The sequence below is a fragment of the Brachionichthys hirsutus genome, chromosome 2, assembly GCF_040956055.1.
Source record: "Brachionichthys hirsutus isolate HB-005 chromosome 2, CSIRO-AGI_Bhir_v1, whole genome shotgun sequence".
In the NCBI taxonomy this organism is placed as follows: domain Eukaryota; kingdom Metazoa; phylum Chordata; class Actinopteri; order Lophiiformes; family Brachionichthyidae; genus Brachionichthys; species Brachionichthys hirsutus.
This window is the reverse complement of record NC_090898.1, coordinates 2,092,013-2,109,315: the sequence shown is the minus strand read 5'-3', so window position 1 is coordinate 2,109,315 and position 17,303 is coordinate 2,092,013. Positions and strand designations below refer to the sequence as shown.

The 17,303-nt window shown below is 44.5% G+C and overlaps 1 protein-coding gene across 1 annotated transcript in view; it reads right to left on the bottom strand.

Annotated features, from left to right (window-relative positions):
* tns2a (tensin 2a) overlaps positions 1-17,303 on the bottom strand; it is a 57,569-nt gene that overhangs the window by 26,488 nt on the left and 13,778 nt on the right. Inside the window, exons 2-3 of the mRNA XM_068753940.1 lie at positions 11,650-11,755; positions 11,385-11,422 (exon numbers count right to left, since the gene is read on the bottom strand). Of these exons, the coding sequence (XP_068610041.1) occupies positions 11,385-11,422; positions 11,650-11,755 (144 nt within the window). The remainder of the gene's footprint in view (positions 1-11,384; positions 11,423-11,649; positions 11,756-17,303) is intronic.

The following is a 17,303-nucleotide window of genomic DNA, read 5'->3' as shown; positions in this document are numbered from 1 at the left end:
GTGTGTCATCCCACTTTATGTGTGTGTGTGTGTGTGTGTGTGTGTTCATGTTTGGTTCTTCCGTCCTTTCTTTAGCATCAAGCTGGAGTTCTTCTACTGCTGCGTGTCGGTAACTAAAGACATCAACAGGAAGGCCCGGGGACAGATAAAGAGCTAAATCCAGACTTGCTGTGTTTGGCAGAAGTCTCAGGAAGCAGGTTCAGGCTGAGCTTCAGCGATCCGATGGCTAACGGGACGACGTTCCTGTGGGACTCACTCGAAGAATTCATGTCTGGGTCTTTCCCCGTGGGGAGATGATCTCAAATTGTATCCTGTGTTGTGGTTCTTTATGCCCAGTCTGAACTCAAGCACAGTTTCTGGTTCTTCCTTCTCCTGATTCCCTCATTCTGGCTACAGGAGGTTGGTTTCACTGGTTAAACTGGAACGCTGTCGTTTGTTAGCACGTCTCACAGATCAAGTGAGTTTCCTATAAACCCTCCCTTCTATGATCTTCTTTCTTCGAACTGCTCATCTTTTCGGCCTAAACACTGATATTTAGTCGAACAGTGTGGCAGAGCAGCTTGGTAGGCAGCGATGGCCGCTTGATTTAGATTTACGCAGACCAAATGTATTTGTACGTCTTCAGTTGGTGGTGAACTGAATACCAGGATTTGACACCTGGCATTTCATCGGCATTCTGTTTGGATGCATACCTGTGAGGTTGAACTTAGGCTCCACGCGTAGTTAAAACCGTTTTTAACTACTCGATTCGGTTTTATTAAAAAGGATATTCATTTGGTTTTTTTAAACCGAATGTTCTTCTCCCTCCACTTCGGAAAAAAAATGGCATCCACACGAACTCGTTTTTCAAACATGAAACATGACGCCAGGTTCGTTCGTGTCGACCGACAAGGAGGCAGGCTTGCTCCTAATATAAATTGGAATATAAAGTAAACAATTAAACAAGTAAGCAATAAGCGTTAAGTTTTGAAGGCATCCGTGCCGTTTCTGAATGTAAACGCAGGTCGCACCTGACAATACTTTATTATGAACTGCAGTAATCCAGAATTTACAAAAGCATCACACCCAAGACAGTCCCGCAGCAGAGTCAACACTTTAATCATTAAATCAGGGGTCAGGAACCTAGGGCTCGGGAGCCAGATGTGGCTCTTTGGATGGCCGCATCTGTCTCACAGACAAATCTTTAATTATAAAAAAGAGGAGTATCGTACTTTTCACTTTGCCATTAGCAAACCACGCAGCACCAGAAGTCGCATTAATGGTAAGAAATATCCATAATTGTTAGCAACATCATAACAATGTTATTAAAAATAATTCAGAGACTTATTGTACTTTGAAAGTGTTATTACATAAATGCACACATTTACTTGTATTTAGTTTTAAACATATTTGATGGCTCTCACGGAGTTACATTTAAAAATATGTGGTGTTCATTGCTCTCTCAGCCAAAAAGGTTCGGTTGTTGGGGTCCGCTCTATGCTCAGACAGTAAAGAACATTTCAACCTACTTGCACCCCAATGTTCAGACACTCCGTCATTGTTAGATAAATCTGCAAATGTGTTTATCAATAATTCACCAATCAGCAGCATTAGTTATATATTGATTGACGATATGGGAAATATATTTATTTTATGTTAAAAATATCCAACCATACACTCGGGAAATGGGTACGGTCCTCCATCTTCGAACTTGTTCAATCCTCCCCCCGAGTGATTCTGCAGAGTTATGGTGAGTGTGACATTGTGTGGGGAAATATTTAAAAATATTTGATCCTTTCTCTTCATAAATATGATTCATAAACAACATGTCATGTTTTGTGTGTTTTCAGCCATCTTTTAATGCTATAACTTTTCAGAAATGTTTCATCAACAAAAGTTGACTGCTAAATCCACTTACTTTGTTGTTGATTCAAAGTAATTACATATTTTTCACAGAGACACCAAACCCCTGCACAGAAGTCTGGTAGCCATCTTGAAAAAGTCGCATCACAATTATTATAATGCACAGGAACTTTGCTAGGGACGATAGCGGTAGAAGGATGTTGAGGATGGAGCTGCCAGGGAACAGGGCTAGAGGACGACCCAGGAGAAGAGACATGGACATAGTGAGGGAGGACATGAGAGAGGCTGGTGTTTGGGGGGACGATGCAAAGGACAGGGCTAGAGAACGACCCAGGAGAAGAGACATGGACGTAGTGAGGGAGGACATGAGAGTGGCTGGTGTTTGATCCCTCGTCACCATTAGTAACCAAAGACCCTCGAAAAATACAAACACTTGCAGCTAGCTTGATCGAACTTCCTCTCGATTCAAATGTGGCTACTGTGCCCAAAACATTCTCAATAAATAGCATTGTAAATACTGAAGCCACTCACGAAACTAGCCGGATGTTCATTCCTACTTTATTACGTTTCTGTGCACTCGTCGCACAGCTTCTCATATAACCCTGCTGCATCCTCAGGTGGGTCCAGCTGGTGACCCTCAGAAAGTCATATCCCCCCATAACCGCCTCCTCTATCGCCACCCCACCCTCCTGCTTCCCAATTCCTCTTCCTTCCATCTCCATCTGCCTGGCATCTGTCCTCTTCCTGCAGTGGCCCGGGCTCCTCTGGCTCTTCGCTGCCATTTGATCCATCAAAGCCAGCAGAAGCAGAGCTAATGAAAAGCACAGCTCTCTCCCCACAGAACAGGCCTTCAGAGCTGTTGGCTCGCCGGAGCATGAGTAGGGGGCGACGTAGAGGCTTTGGTATGTTATTAGTGTGAGAGGACAACATTTGCAACAGCCTGTGACACTGAGTTTTGGGTAATTCAATGTGTTCGTTCAGTACGTCAGAAAGTTAGATGTGACAGCTGGACTCCCAAACTCCACACAATATCTCAGCTTCCTGTTTTATAGCGCTGACTTTCAGGATTTAAAAAGATAGAATTTCAAGTATTTGACTGGCACGGTGGCGTAGCGGTTAGTGCTGCAGCCTCACAGTAAGAAGGTACCTGGTTCGTAGCCTATCTGTGCGGAGTTTGTATGTTCTCCCCGTTTCAGCGTGGGTGTTTCTCCAGCTTGTCCGTTTTCTTCACACCTCCAAAAACATGCAATTTAGGTAAATTGATTATTCTAAACTGTCCGTAGTGTCGAGTGTGTGTCTGTGAGTATGTGTGGCACAAATGTGGGGCAGGTACAAAGATGGAACTGCTTCCTGGTTATGCATGAAAGTAACGCCCATGGACCGTTTCCTTCAATGGCTAACATTGGGTTTAATGGGCTCCTCATTCCTTCAGTGCCCTTGGGTGAGCCAATCAGGGGGCACTCATTGGAGCCGAAGCGAATCTCTAGCGAGAGCCAATGCTGTCCATGACCTTCTGTGCTGTCACCATCGCCACCATCGGCGAGCTCGTGCTCAGCTTGAAGTGAACACTGCATTGTGATGAATACAGAAATATGATCCCAGACATTGGTGACGTAACAGGCTTATTAGCACCCATATACAACGGACTCGACAAATTTAGACAAGAGAAAGCTCTACTGGCGCCATGCTAATCTGACCAATCAGCCATGTGTGACAGGCAAACATAAACATAATCTCAAGCAAACATAATAGATAATGCACTCTAGCCATGCTCTCACGGCTCATTCCTGTGGAGTTCAAACAACAGAATATCTTCATACATTATGCCTGTTTCCTGTCGTACTTCCAATAGATGAACAGCAAATGGACTGTATCATAAAAGTAGACTCAGCAAAAATAGCACCAAAAATTAAAAGGTGTGATTAAAAATGGGCTCCACAATCATGTTGACGGCCTTGGGGCCACCATGGATAAAGAATAACTACTTTTTTTGCAGCACTTTCTGTGCAAAAATACGAATTTGAAAGCTTACTTGGAGGGCGAGGAGTAACAATTTGTTATTTCTCACGATAACAGAATTCCCACTTCACTCACATTTTCACTCACTTGCTGTTCCTGGTTCTACTGGAAGGTCAAAGACATGCAGCAGTGGGGAGGATCTCTGTTTTAAGTCACAGATCACGCCAGGCATCTAAAGTTAAAGGTTTCAAAATTACAGCATTTTAAAACCCATGTATTGTGATAATACCAATACCAATCAACTCATTCAATCTCACTGTTGAGATTCACCTGGTTAAGCTTTAGAACTATGCTTGAAATGCATGCCATATGTCTGATGCGTCCTAATCATGACGAGGTGGACTTCAGGAGAAACCCAGAAAGCTCCCTGCCTAATAAGAACCGACTTCAAGCCACGGCTAAGCAAGCACAACAGCTGCAGGTCAAACACCTTCATCCTCTGGATTTATGGGTCCCAGATCACACTTTGCCTGCTTTTCTCCATGAGAGGACAGCTAACAAAGCATTTTAGCGGCTCTCCAATTTATTTTTCTCACCTTTCTCTTTCACTCTTTGTCTCTTATTCCCAAACTTTATTCTTGCCCCAGAAGGAATGAAAGAGGTTTGTGTTTGTAGCCGTTTCATTTTTGTTCCAGACAGCTAGGAGGGAGTCCAAATATCCTCCAGGTCACATGGGTCGGTGTGTTGGAGTTTAACGACTGTGTGGGATGCAATTCCCTGTTATGGAGACGTGGGCCAACAGTTTTGATGACCCGAGCTACACACTCACGCACAGATATACTCATGCTATGCAGACAGAGAACACAAACATAAGATCAGGGAATCCACACATATTCCTTGCAGAGAAGGTCCAGCGATATACCATGTGTTCTCAAACCGTTTCACTCCTGCAAAGCAAAAGATGAAGCCTCTATAAGGAACCCAAATAAACGCGGATAAATAAACAAAGAAGGGATACATGGGTCAGGATACGATTTTGAGATCATCAATGGAACCAACTCACGTGGGACACTATTAAAGATCTCGTCTGCACCTGTCAGTCGTCTTACTGACAGCACGGAACATGTCCCAAAGGCAGAACAAGTCCTTGTCTTTTAAAGTTTGCAGCAGCCTTCAGCCGAAACATCATTTACCTTGTAAACTCGAAAAACATTCACATTCTTCAGCGAGACATTGTGGATTGTTAACATCTGCTTTCAGATCCATCGCCCTGCGCAGTAAACCACAACTGCCAAACAAGACGACTCTCATCGAGGCCTGAGGAAGTGACTTCAGACAGATGGGGCACATGAAAATCAAACAAAGACATGAATGCCCCAAAAGTAACTGGCACCAGACGTACTGCAAGGCAACACACCTCAATGGCTGAAGGATTGTTGGCTCATCAGACCTGAGCAATGATACCACCAAAATTCAATTACATGGATGTCTAAAAGGACTCCTGAGTGAAGACAGGTCAAACCCTCTGGCCAGTAGGTACAGCTTATGTCCCTGATGGCGTCAACACACACACACTGGGCTGGCATTTGACACTTGGCTAAATTAACTGTCATGCTTATGGTTTTAACATCATCAACATCCCTCACACACACACACACACACACACACTTTGAACTGAAAACATGGCAGCCTATCTCTTCAATTACCAGAGCTGTCCGTGATGAGGTGGTGACCCGTGAGCCAGGAAAGACAGGCATGTTAATGGATGCATTTGGATCCAGATATTCTGAATGACTTGCACTGATGGCATGTATTTCGAGCGGTGGAGGGTAAGGTAAACCAGAGGCCTGAGCACAAGGCAGCGAAACGTAAAGCAGAGATTTGCCAGTGAGGTCAGATCCCCCAAACGCATGTCTGTGGTCGTTTCCGGATTCCGACACATATGCTGGAATGACTCAGCAGGTTATCCATCCATCCATCCATCTTGTTGCAGACGAGTAAAGTACAGTAAAGTATCTGTATTCATACTACAGCTCCTACACTTGTGCGATGTTTGTAAGGTATAGCCTTGACAAAGAAAAACAACAACTAGACAGCACCCAGAGAGGACACACCTTCAACAAGGCAGCTCAGGTTACCCATTACGTCACTGAGCATAACAGCCCAACCCTTTTCACATTGGTAACAATGTTAGTTTAAGTTAAAGGGTTTTCTTTGCTAGGTTAACACCTTCCTACCGGGTTTCATCAAAATCTATCAGGAAGTTTATTTTTAATGGGTGCCTAATGTGCTGTTAAATAAATTATGGCTGCGAGGAAAATGGCTCCAGTAAAAAACTGTTACATCTTAAACATTATCAGAGAAAGATGAAACAATCTAAAGACTGTTTCACTTCCATGAGAATTATTTTCTTCCCTCAAACTAAGGAGGAAGCACAGAGTCATAACTATCCCGGTGAAAGAGATGAACATCAGTGAGGTGCCGTTGCTCTTCCTCGCTTATCTACATCCTTCCAGTCCTTTTCTGTGTGTCTGCGCTGTTTTGTACATCCTCTTCTTGTAAAGAGGAGAGGATACAGTTCAGATACTGGTCTAAATAAAAGGAGTTTAAGACATGTTGAGTGGACAGGGAGTCTTGGCACACAGAGGGGAGGTTGAGGTTGTCCCTGTATGTACTACTCATGTACACCATCTGTAGGATGGATAGTGGGCCGTGTGTCGATCTTTTCTGAGCTGATACCATGTTAGTGGGTCGTCTGTCGATCTTTTCTGAGCTGAGGAGTCAGTTCTTTCCCAGACTAAAGGGAATTCCTCTTTTAGTCTAAGTAGACAGATAGGCCAGTCAACTTGTCACAGGATGCATTTGACTAATTTTAATCCTCCATCATCCCACGGTTCCTTTTCAGCTCTCCATCTACAGTATGCATCTATTCCAACTTTCCCTCCTCCTCTTTGCCCCGGGGACAGAGTCCCTCCCGCCAAATTCTCTGTGGACTGAATTTTCCACTTGGCAATCAAAGACAAGGCAGAGCAGTTCTCAGAGAGACGAATATGCTTACATAAAACAGTTTATGGGCTTGTGTTTAAACAGAAGGGTCAGCTGGAGATTGTTGACCTTGTGGGCAAAGAGTTGCTAAGCGAAGAAGAAAAAAAAACCTGTACCACCAATCACTCTTTTGGGATGAGAAATTGAAGAATTCTCCAAAGGTTTTCCAAAGAACCGCTGGATGCTCGCTGGCGTGGTAATTAGATGATTTGTCACCATTGTATCGACTGAACCAGCTTCGTGAAGATGTAAATAGACTCCCGGTGGTAACCCAAGATGGCTTACAGATGTCTCAGAGACCTCCACACATGTTGAAGGCACATAAACACACACAAACACGGCTCACAGGAGATGCTTGAGGTGGTAGATTCACAGGCAAGGTGAGACTGAACTGTCAAATGTAATGTACACAATGGATGTATTGCTACTACATTTGCACGTGTTATAGAAATGTTCGATCACAGCTGGCTCAGAAGCCAGACGGCCACATCCTGCTCTATCACACCCGCTCCTTTCCTGGCAACAGCGATGGATATCCCTCAGTCAGCCAGTCAACAGCCACACATCAGACAGCGGCGTGCATGACGACGCTGCCAAACATCCCACATGCATGCTTTGATTATTGTTTCACAATCTGCCCTCTTTCCGAACAAAACATTCAAAGAGCATTGAAGCTGTTAACGTTGCAACACTTCTGATCAATTTGCAGTTTTGCTGTAAATTAGGGACTGTCAAGTATTTTACTCTGATATACTTTAATACTGCAGCCATTTTCAAGAAGGACAAAGCAACCTTCATACAGATTATTATTTGAATTAAGTTCCTCTGATGCTTTTTCTGTCTCCAGTGGTCTAATATGAAAGGCGATAGATAACGTGTCAAATAACACACGTGAAACTTCAGATTAATAATGTCAACCATGAAATCTTTCTTCATGAATAGCAATGAACTTCTCCCCGCCATCTCACAAACAGAGAATTCAACCGAATGCATTGCACGTCTCCATTTCCTACAGCAATTCAGAAGTCATCGTGTGAAATAGATAGATAGCTATCTATCACGCTGCTTTGACGGGCTGGGAATACATGACGGAACATGGCATTTATTTTCAAAGACTCTCCCTTCTTCAGATAACAGCCTGCAGGATGGAGCCATGCTTGCCCCTCCTGCCTTCCAAGGCTCCCTCCCCAAGCCTCGACCCCCTCCTCGTCGCTTTGGCTGGAGCTGGCATTCTCCCCCTCTGCGTCCCTCTGTCTATTCATCATACCATCCCTCCATCAATGACCCTTTCACAGAGGCAGCAGAGTGGGGCTGTGAGCAGGGTTCTCAGCTCATTCTGAGGAATGCATCTGAGCTGCCTTCATATTGGCAGGAATCGGGAGACTTGTGCCCTCAAGTGTTCTGTCAAACCTCGCTCGCAAATAAATCGACAAAACAACGTTGATAAGGACATCCGCTGCATTCACATCGGTATTTACGAAGGAGGACGGCCGACTGCAAGAGGCCTGTCTTCATGTCTTACATGGGGCTGCGGCTTTTATTGCATGAAACCACAGATGTTATTGTACAACTGTGACCATTCCGCAGTCTATTAATGTATTTGCTGATTCCTCTAATCACATTTATCATTTGATAGTTTTGACCTGGTGGCGCAGTGGTTAGCGCTGTTGCCTCACAGCAAGAAGGTCACAGGTGTGGCCCTGCGATGAACTGGCGGCTTGTCCGGGGTGTGCCCCGCCTCTCGCCCTTTGACTGCTGGGATTGGCTCCAGCACGACCCGCGACCCGGTGGCGGTTCAGAAGAGACCAGTGAGCGTGAATTCATTTCAGTACCGCTGCGCTGGCGTAGGTTTCGTCGGCTGTGTCGGTGACGGTTGCTCCCGGGCCCTGGGCTGGTTCTTCTGCGTGTGGCTCTGGTGGGGCCCCTGGGGTCATTCTCAGGGTGCTGTTGCGGCTTGGGGTGATCTGGGGGGCTCGTGCTGCTGTTGTTGGGCCCGGGATGACTGCCCCTTTCTTAGGTGGAGGTTTGACGCATGCCAGATCCACCACACCAGCACCTATCAAAACTCGGTACGAGAGTTAACTCCACCCACAGGTCTCTGAGTCAGTGGAGGTTGCTGGGTCAGTGTTTGTGGCTCTCACTATGGTCTCCCTCTTCTTCCTCAGATCTCCTGAGACCTTGATGACTTTCTTGAGACTGATGAGAACCTTGTGTTTTGAGATAATTCTCGGTTATGGTTGGATGAGAGGGATAGAAAAAATGAGCACAAATAAATACACTGCACTTTCTCCTCAGAACACTGTCTATTTATCACTTTTTGTTTGTCCATGTTTCGTGTTTCACTTTGGTGTGCACAGCCCTCTACGGCGGAAAGCAGGAAAATTAAACATAATAAAATATAATAGGATAGTCTGCAAAGAGGGCAGGTGATGGTCACAATCACAATAAAAATAAAATTACAGAAAACTCTAGCAGTGACTGACGTTATGTACGTTGTCACTCTTGAGCACTCTTGGGCTTGATTTCCATTCTGTCCTGACACACTTCCCCGTGGTCTCCTCGCGAGGTATTAAAAAATAAGTCTCATCACAGCTCCGATGTCGGTGAAGTCCTGCGTGTTCATCGTAGCAATGGCCACAACAATACAACAAGCCAAGCGCTCATGACACGAAGCAAACTTCATGTACATTTACCATGACATCATGCATCTTGACAAAGTATGTGGTTGTGTACATTTATGAATGAAACAGACTTCTTTACTAGATAATATAACGTTTTAAAAAGGTTAGCATCACCAGCGGCTTCAAAGCTACCGAGAGAACCGCTCAGGCTCTACTACTACTACGACTACTACTCAGTGGCGGGCGGTCAGGGCATGCAAGGCCTTCTCTGCTTGCCTAACATAACCAGAAATCAAGAATACATGATCATATTTATGATAAAATCAATTTAATTTTATGTATATATATATATATATATTCTTCACATTCATGTTATATTATAGTACAGTGATGTATTTTTAGGTGAGAGTTTTTATCCAATCAGAATTCAGCTAGCTTGTGTTGCCAGGCGGATTTCATAGTACCAGTGGCAAGTACTATCCGTCGGAGACCTTCAGAATCAGCGCCGCTTGCCGTCTGTGTTGTGTGAGGGAACGGGCTCCTAGAGTTGAGTTGATAGACAGTTGTGATAGCCAATCAGATCACGAGTTGGTGAAACAAGTCCTTCCTGCTTGTCTCACGTCACAACTCAATAACGCGTCCTGTGATTGGCTCTTAGAGTTGATAGACAGTTGCGATAGCCAATCAGATCACGAGTTGGTGAAAGTAAGGCCTTCCTGCCTGTGATTGGATACTCCGTGTGAGAGGGCATCGCTAGGCGTATTGCATCATCAGCTAATCAGCTGGCACCAGTACTGCGCGACCCACCGAAGATAAAACCACAATTATTCCTGCGCTTTTAACCCACAATGGCCGAAGGAGGGGAAAGTGTGTATTTGGTTGTGGATGTTTTTGAAAGGCCATTTTCAAGACGGACCTTTACAGGGAAGCTACTAGCTTCGGCTCACGAGAGCTAGCTTCAAGCTAGCTCCGGAGCTAGCTAACCTGTCCCGGGTGGGGAAAGGATTTGTACGCCGCTTCCAGGCTTCAAACTTCTGAGGTTCGCTGCAAATTGTTCTGCTGGGAATGCCTTTTGTTTGCAAGGGATCGATTTAATGTTTGGAGTAGCACTGGATTTAGGAACTTTAAGAAAGGAGAATGGATTTTGTTTTCAAACGGGACAGCTGTTTTGGTGAGTACCAACATTTTGTTTATTTAACATGATAATGAAATAAAATCACAGATATACCGTAAATGCAATGTGTGTAAATAATGTGGTGCGCCGGTGCAGCTGTGTGATTGTAGTGGAAGTACAACACGTTGTGTTGCAGTCTTTCTTATATTAAACTGCAAGTTTGCAATTTAAAGCTTCATGGTGGACTTTAAAACGCTTTGGAAAAATAATGTTAAATTCCCTTTTATTTATAACTTTGATAGTACCACGTATAGTGGTAAGTTTTAATTGCTGATGCAGTTTATTGATTTTTAAATGCTCCGGAAAAAATATCCTGTGTTGTACACGATTGAGGTGATGCAGCACCCAGTAGTGCGTAAGTGTGTGTTTGTACATTATTTCTAAAGCAGTGGTGTCATAAATGATGGTGTTATGAGGGGTATTTATTCAAGTCGGACTAAGTAGGACTTCACTGAAGGCCTAGGTGTAAAATGCACCGCCCGCCACTGCTACTACTAATACTAATACTGTGCATTCGGCTTGTCCTGTGGGGGCTCGCCACAGCAAATCAACCTTCTCCACTTCGCCCTCTCCTTTGCATCCGGTATGTCCAATCATCTCCCTGAATAAGTATTTCTCCTTTAAAGATCGGATCAATTTGATTAAATACAACGAACAACCTGTCCCACCAACTGATGGCAGCATTTTCCACACTCAGTGACTCCAGCTTTTATTGTCCTCATGCTCAGGCGGGTTACCCTTACCTTGACCTCACACTTCCTGTGGGTGGATGTCTTGCACACTAAGAATAATGAGAGCAAGGGAGGAGGAAAGACAGAAAACAATAGAGACCAAATGAGTAATGCACTGCTGCTCTGTCTAAATACTCAGGTCAACCTGCACTTCATTTGTCAATGCGATTACTATCCTCATTCGATGTTACTGCATGCGGTGCAGAAATGACGGAAATCTGACACAACTCTGATGCCGTAATGGTGGAACAGCAGTCGCTTTGACTGCAACCTTTACCTCTGCAGAAGGAGCCAACATTGTCGATACACTGACGACACACGCTGCACTGCCGCTTCTTCTTGAAGGCCTTTTCCTTGAAAATGTGCGGTTGTCCCTTTCCCCCCTGCACACAAGCACAAACAGGGAGAAACAAGATTGACGCTCGGATAGAAACTCAACACAAGGCCAGAAGTGGCAATGTGATCGTCCTCCCAAACTTTGATCTGACTGACGTAAGACATCTGTTGTCTCTTTACACACTTCCGTCGAAGAGGACGACAAGAACAGGAGCACAAACACTTGGTGTTCCCACCTGTTTGCACAAGAAATCAGGAAATGGGGTCATTTCTGCATAGTTTGTGGATTGTGGCAATGACATAGTTTGCCCTTGTTGGCTTTGGCCTGTGTGTGTGTGTGTGTGTGTGTGTGTGTGACTGACCAGGGCGCACAGTTTTGTGTGAATGTGTGGTTACATCCGTTTCCTACTCCCTCTTTGTCTCTTGAACTTCGTTTCTGGTTGTGTAACTGTCTTCCAGTAATAATCCTTGTGGTTCCTGCCCAAGCCTCACGATAATCCTAAATGTGTGTGTGTGTGTGTGTGTGTCGTTAGCCCTACCCAGTGCCTCTTAGACCGGCTATTGGACTGTTTAATATACAGTAATAAAGATATATATATATAAATGTTAAACGTTCCTCAATAGAACAAGACACTATGTTGCTGTAGCAAAGTTTTTTAAATTGTACTGCTGCTTCTTCAATATTTCAGCTATGCCTCTGCAGCATGAAACCACACAACAGAATGACACTCAGACCACTGTAGCCATGGAAACAGGAAAAATATAAACAACAAAAATGCCACAACAGCAAGAGATGCTACTTCAGTACTTTTTGTTCAGCGCAGCAAACTTAAAACAGTTCTTGTTTTGTGGTCCAGCAGCCGAGACTAATGGATGAAGGGACGGGAACCATTCTTATCTGCAGTCCTCATCTTGTTGGTGGGGGACAATAATGTGTGGGGAACAAACAAAATATGTCCTTTTCAGAGCCCGTGAGAAGCTGAAGGTAGGTTTCAGGGCTGGTAGCGGTACTTTGTTCACTCATCTGAGAGAGCAGCATCATCATCATCACCATGAGACAGCTCTATGGAGGAAGGTGAGATGAGGCTACTCCGCACTCACATTTCCACAGCTGTGGATAAGTGGACTGATACATTTAGTTTCCTCTGCGTGTGCTTTTCCTCCTTGGTAACGAAGACAGAGGGCTGTTTGCTGACTGTTTTCCATTCTGCTGCTGGTCTGACTGTTTGGACAGCTGCCCGCTGCCGAGGCCGGAGGCCCGCTCCTGTTACAGTGTACTATGACCACAGCAAACTGGATGGTGGAGGGGGACCAGGTGGGTGGCTCAGGGGTCGGCGGTTGGCGGCTGTCTGTTATGTAATGTCATGTGGTCGGGGGGGATTTACGGCCATCTCTAAAACAGCTTAGTCATTAGTTTGTGTGTAACTCTCTCACATTGGAACTTTAACTTCCCCTGAACTGAGAACGACCTGTCCCATCCTCGTTCTACTTGTCTCACAACAACAAACCAGAAACCAGACAAACTGAAGAAAGGAAGGAAACTCTCTTAGACCACGCCCACTGCGAGCTTCATGTTTGAATTCAAGCATATCGGCCAAAACCTGCACATTCTTTGAAAAATCTGATCATGTTTCCTTTCAATGAAAACTAGAAAGACAATCAGAGATTGCAGACCCCGCCTCCAATAGACTATTGGATCTTGTGAGACAGTAAACAGGGCTTCCGGATCAGAGGGGCCAAACCTGCTCTAGCTTGCTGCTCCGGAACGTACTACAAGACACCTTCTGGACTCTTTTCCCCATCATGCCATTCATGTCCCTCCCTCTTAAAGTGACAGTTTACAGCAGAGGCACGATTCCAGATGTAAAAATAATTCTAGAATCTGGATCCAGATCTGGATCAACACCATTCTCGGGGAGGACCGAGCCACGGACAGAACCTTGCTTGTGTAAACATTTCAAGTCGATTGGGTTACTAGTTTTTCAGTTATGCGCTCGGACAGACAAACAAACAGACAAACAGACAAACAGACAAACACACAGACAAACGCACCCAATTGCAATACCCTCGCTTCCGCTTCGGCGAGGGTAACAAATCAAAGAGTTGTCGTCAATGATCTGGACCAACACTGAATGTTAATGTCACACAGATGCCGATATCGTTACAGACGGGAACAGGAACGCTGGTCTCATTGATTCCTGCATGAAGCACAGCTCTGCGTCGTTATTCACCGATTTGGCTGAAACTGGATCGTACGTTGGGTTAAATGTTTCCTGGCATTCCGTCTGATGTCCTCCGGCTCCTCTACTTGAACTGATTTTGAGGATTTTCCGGATGAACAGATGGTTCTACTTGCTGCTGAACCAAATATAAACCACCTTCGTTCTGTAATCCCTGTTGGTACCAGCTTTACTGGTTGCTGAAGCAACAGCTAGCTGTTTCTGTCTGTGCTGCTCTCTGCAGCCTCCCAGTTAGCATTGCTGGTCAGAGAACAAACAGAATCTGAAATGAACTGAGACCACGGTGGCTACAGAGCTTCCTGTTGGACAATTGCAATGATATTATCTGTTGTAGATGAAATAGCTTAAATAAAGATATGTATTCCCTGCTGTTAAACTGGCCACTGTTAGGCATCAGATACTAGGATCTTGTCGGCCATGACTTGATATTTAATTCCCAGTGTGTAGGAATCAACTAGTTGGATAGAGAGCGGGATTTAATGCAGAGTTGATGTTCCTGGTTACAATAAACTCAATCACTAAGTCCCGTTCTACCCAATCGCTTTTCAAGGGAGCTCTTGTTTCATGATTTTTTTTTATCCCATCATCTTTTCATGTATCATCTTGATTTGGCTCGCTTTCCTTACACCAGCGCTTTCTCAGTTCAACGACACCTTTGCTCTGCCCAATGTTTGATGCAGACTTTACCTCATCGCCACAAAAAGAACACAAGAAGAAATTGTTCTTGTGTTTTTGTGGATCCACTCTAAATTATTTCCTCATACTATATATGCAACAATGTTATGATGTGTGTGTGTGTGTGTGTGTGAGAGAGAGAGGTACACACAGTGTCTATGGTGAGTTTAAATAAGCAACAAGTGTCTGTTAGCTAAACCATCATGGTAATGTGGGCTGACAGATAAACACATGGAGGAGAGATTGGCAGCATTTTTTCCTCTTTCAGTAACAATCAAGACAAATATATAGTCCAACCGCAGGCAGCCGTGGTCAGACAGTGATACACGCTGCTTCAGACGCTCCATCAGTCCTCATGTGGACTGACAAATAGAAGCTGGAGCGGAGGCGCATCCAGCGGTATCACCCTCCAGTCTCGGGCAGGCAGCAACACGACGACACGTTTGCGTATTCCTGGTTTCCTTATTTTTGACGAAGCGATGTGTTCAGTGCAGCGTTCTACGAAGCTAATCAAGAACTGTTTCTTTCAACTGCACAACATCTCCAAGCTGAGACAAATGGTTCCACAGGACGAGTTGGAGACTATTACGGTATCCATGCATTCATGCGTGCCTTAATAAGGAGCTGACCCTCCTACAATGCATCCAAAACTCACACCAGCAGGCGAGCCCATATTTATCCCATTTTAAAGTCTCTCCATTGGTTCCCCGTCACTTTTAGAGTTAATTTAAAAATCCTGATCCTGACTTTCAGAGCTCTTCATGGACGGGCTCCTGATTGGTGGCCTGATCCAGTTTAGATACTTGTATTCCTGTTGGAGCAGAAAACAAAGAAACAAAGAGGGGACTGAAACCACCAAGGCAATCAGACTCCCCAGGAGCATTAGCATTTCCTTTATGAATGCTAATGCTCCCCGGCATTCGTTGAAACGAAGGTGGTTCCTGTCGTCGGCCAGTTTTCTGGAAGTTTTCTCATACTTTTGGTTCTTATCATGGTTTCTGTGAAGCACTTTGTGACTCCCGTCTGTAAAAAGTGCTATATAAATAAAGATATACTTTACTTTACTTATACTAGCTAGAGTTAAACTGACATAAGACTTCCCATGATGCAATGTTTTCCTACTTTGTGGTCCTTTTTGCCATTTTAAGTAACATCCAGAACTTTAGCATAGTGTGAACTCATTTGGCTTTCACTGACCGGTATATATAAAGTTTCTGCTCGCCAGCACTCACAAAATGAAACCATTTAAGCTCGGTAGACAATTAAATCCAGCAAAACACTCAACTCAGGAGACAAAATAAAAGAGAACCGCAGTATAGGAGGTTTTCAACTGCAAGGAGGAAACCCAAATCAACTGCTAGAGTCTGAGTGCATGAGATGTAAAAACAACCAGTGTTTCTGAGTCGAGTCCTCAGGATAGTAATTACTGTCACCGCAGTAATGGATGAAAAACATCATCCTCCGCAAAACATGTACTACTCAGTAGTCAGTACTCGATGGTAAGAAAGTACCTGGTACCTGTTAGATCGGAGAACCGAGTTGAAAAACAAGCAAACAATTCAATTCAGAATTTAAAAAAATGTCTATTTAGCAGGAAATGACACATTCAGCTTCTACAATAAACCAGATTCATGTGACCACTGGTGCTGCAAAGCCTCCACCTGCTGTGGCCTGGATTCTTCCACAGAAATGCCACAAATGATTAAAAAATACACCTGATATCTGAGAAAAAACACACACACATACGCACACACTAACTCACGTGGAGATTGGTATTCCTGCCGACCCTCAGTGAAGACAGACAACATTCCCTTTTCCTCTTCCAGTCCTTGTGTCCCCCTTCATGTGCCAAGGCAGACCCCCCCCCCCCCCTCCAATGTCTACTACGTACAAGGAAGTCCTTTTTCTGATATTTTTAGCCTTCTGGAAAAAAAAAAGGAGTCAAAGAGAGGCTTTCGAAGCAGAAATCCCTCCCCTTCCTTGCTTCACGTCTGCCAGCTGTCACAGAACAGTAGCTGGATTGAATGAGAGAAGAGCTGGACACAAATATAAAAAATGTACACAGATGCTCTCTCTCTCTCTCTCTCACACACACACACAAAGTACCGAAACCAGAGCAAAAAAATAAAATAAAATAATTCACAGACATGGAGAGTCCTTCACACACACACACACACCCCTGTAGAGTTTCTTGCTCCTTCACCTTTGTATCTGACTATAAATAGACTTGATATTTATACAACAAGGGTGGGCTTGAGTGGGAGTGGGACATCACTGACTGCAGGACAGGACACCGTGTCCTCGGCTTCAGCTGCAGATGGTCACTGAGGACACATCCAGAGAACCATGGAACGGATCGGACTGATTGCATCAGTGATTGCCACTTTAAGTTCAACCATGACTTAAAGAGAATGTAAGCCCACGATACGGCGGTCACGTGAGACCTGCTGGCTCTTTACCGTCATAACGGGATTCTTTGTGTATATCTTTTGTTTTTCTGCTGAAAGTTTGATTAGCACAGATGCTGTGTGGCGTGTGCAGCTGGTCCTCGTGTCAGTTTCATCCATTAATCTATCCCTCTTCTTGTCCTCAGGCCATTTTATCTGTGCACAATCAGCTCAATAAGACAATATTGTGATGAAAGGAATTAGTTGTGCATAATGATGCACAACTACTACGA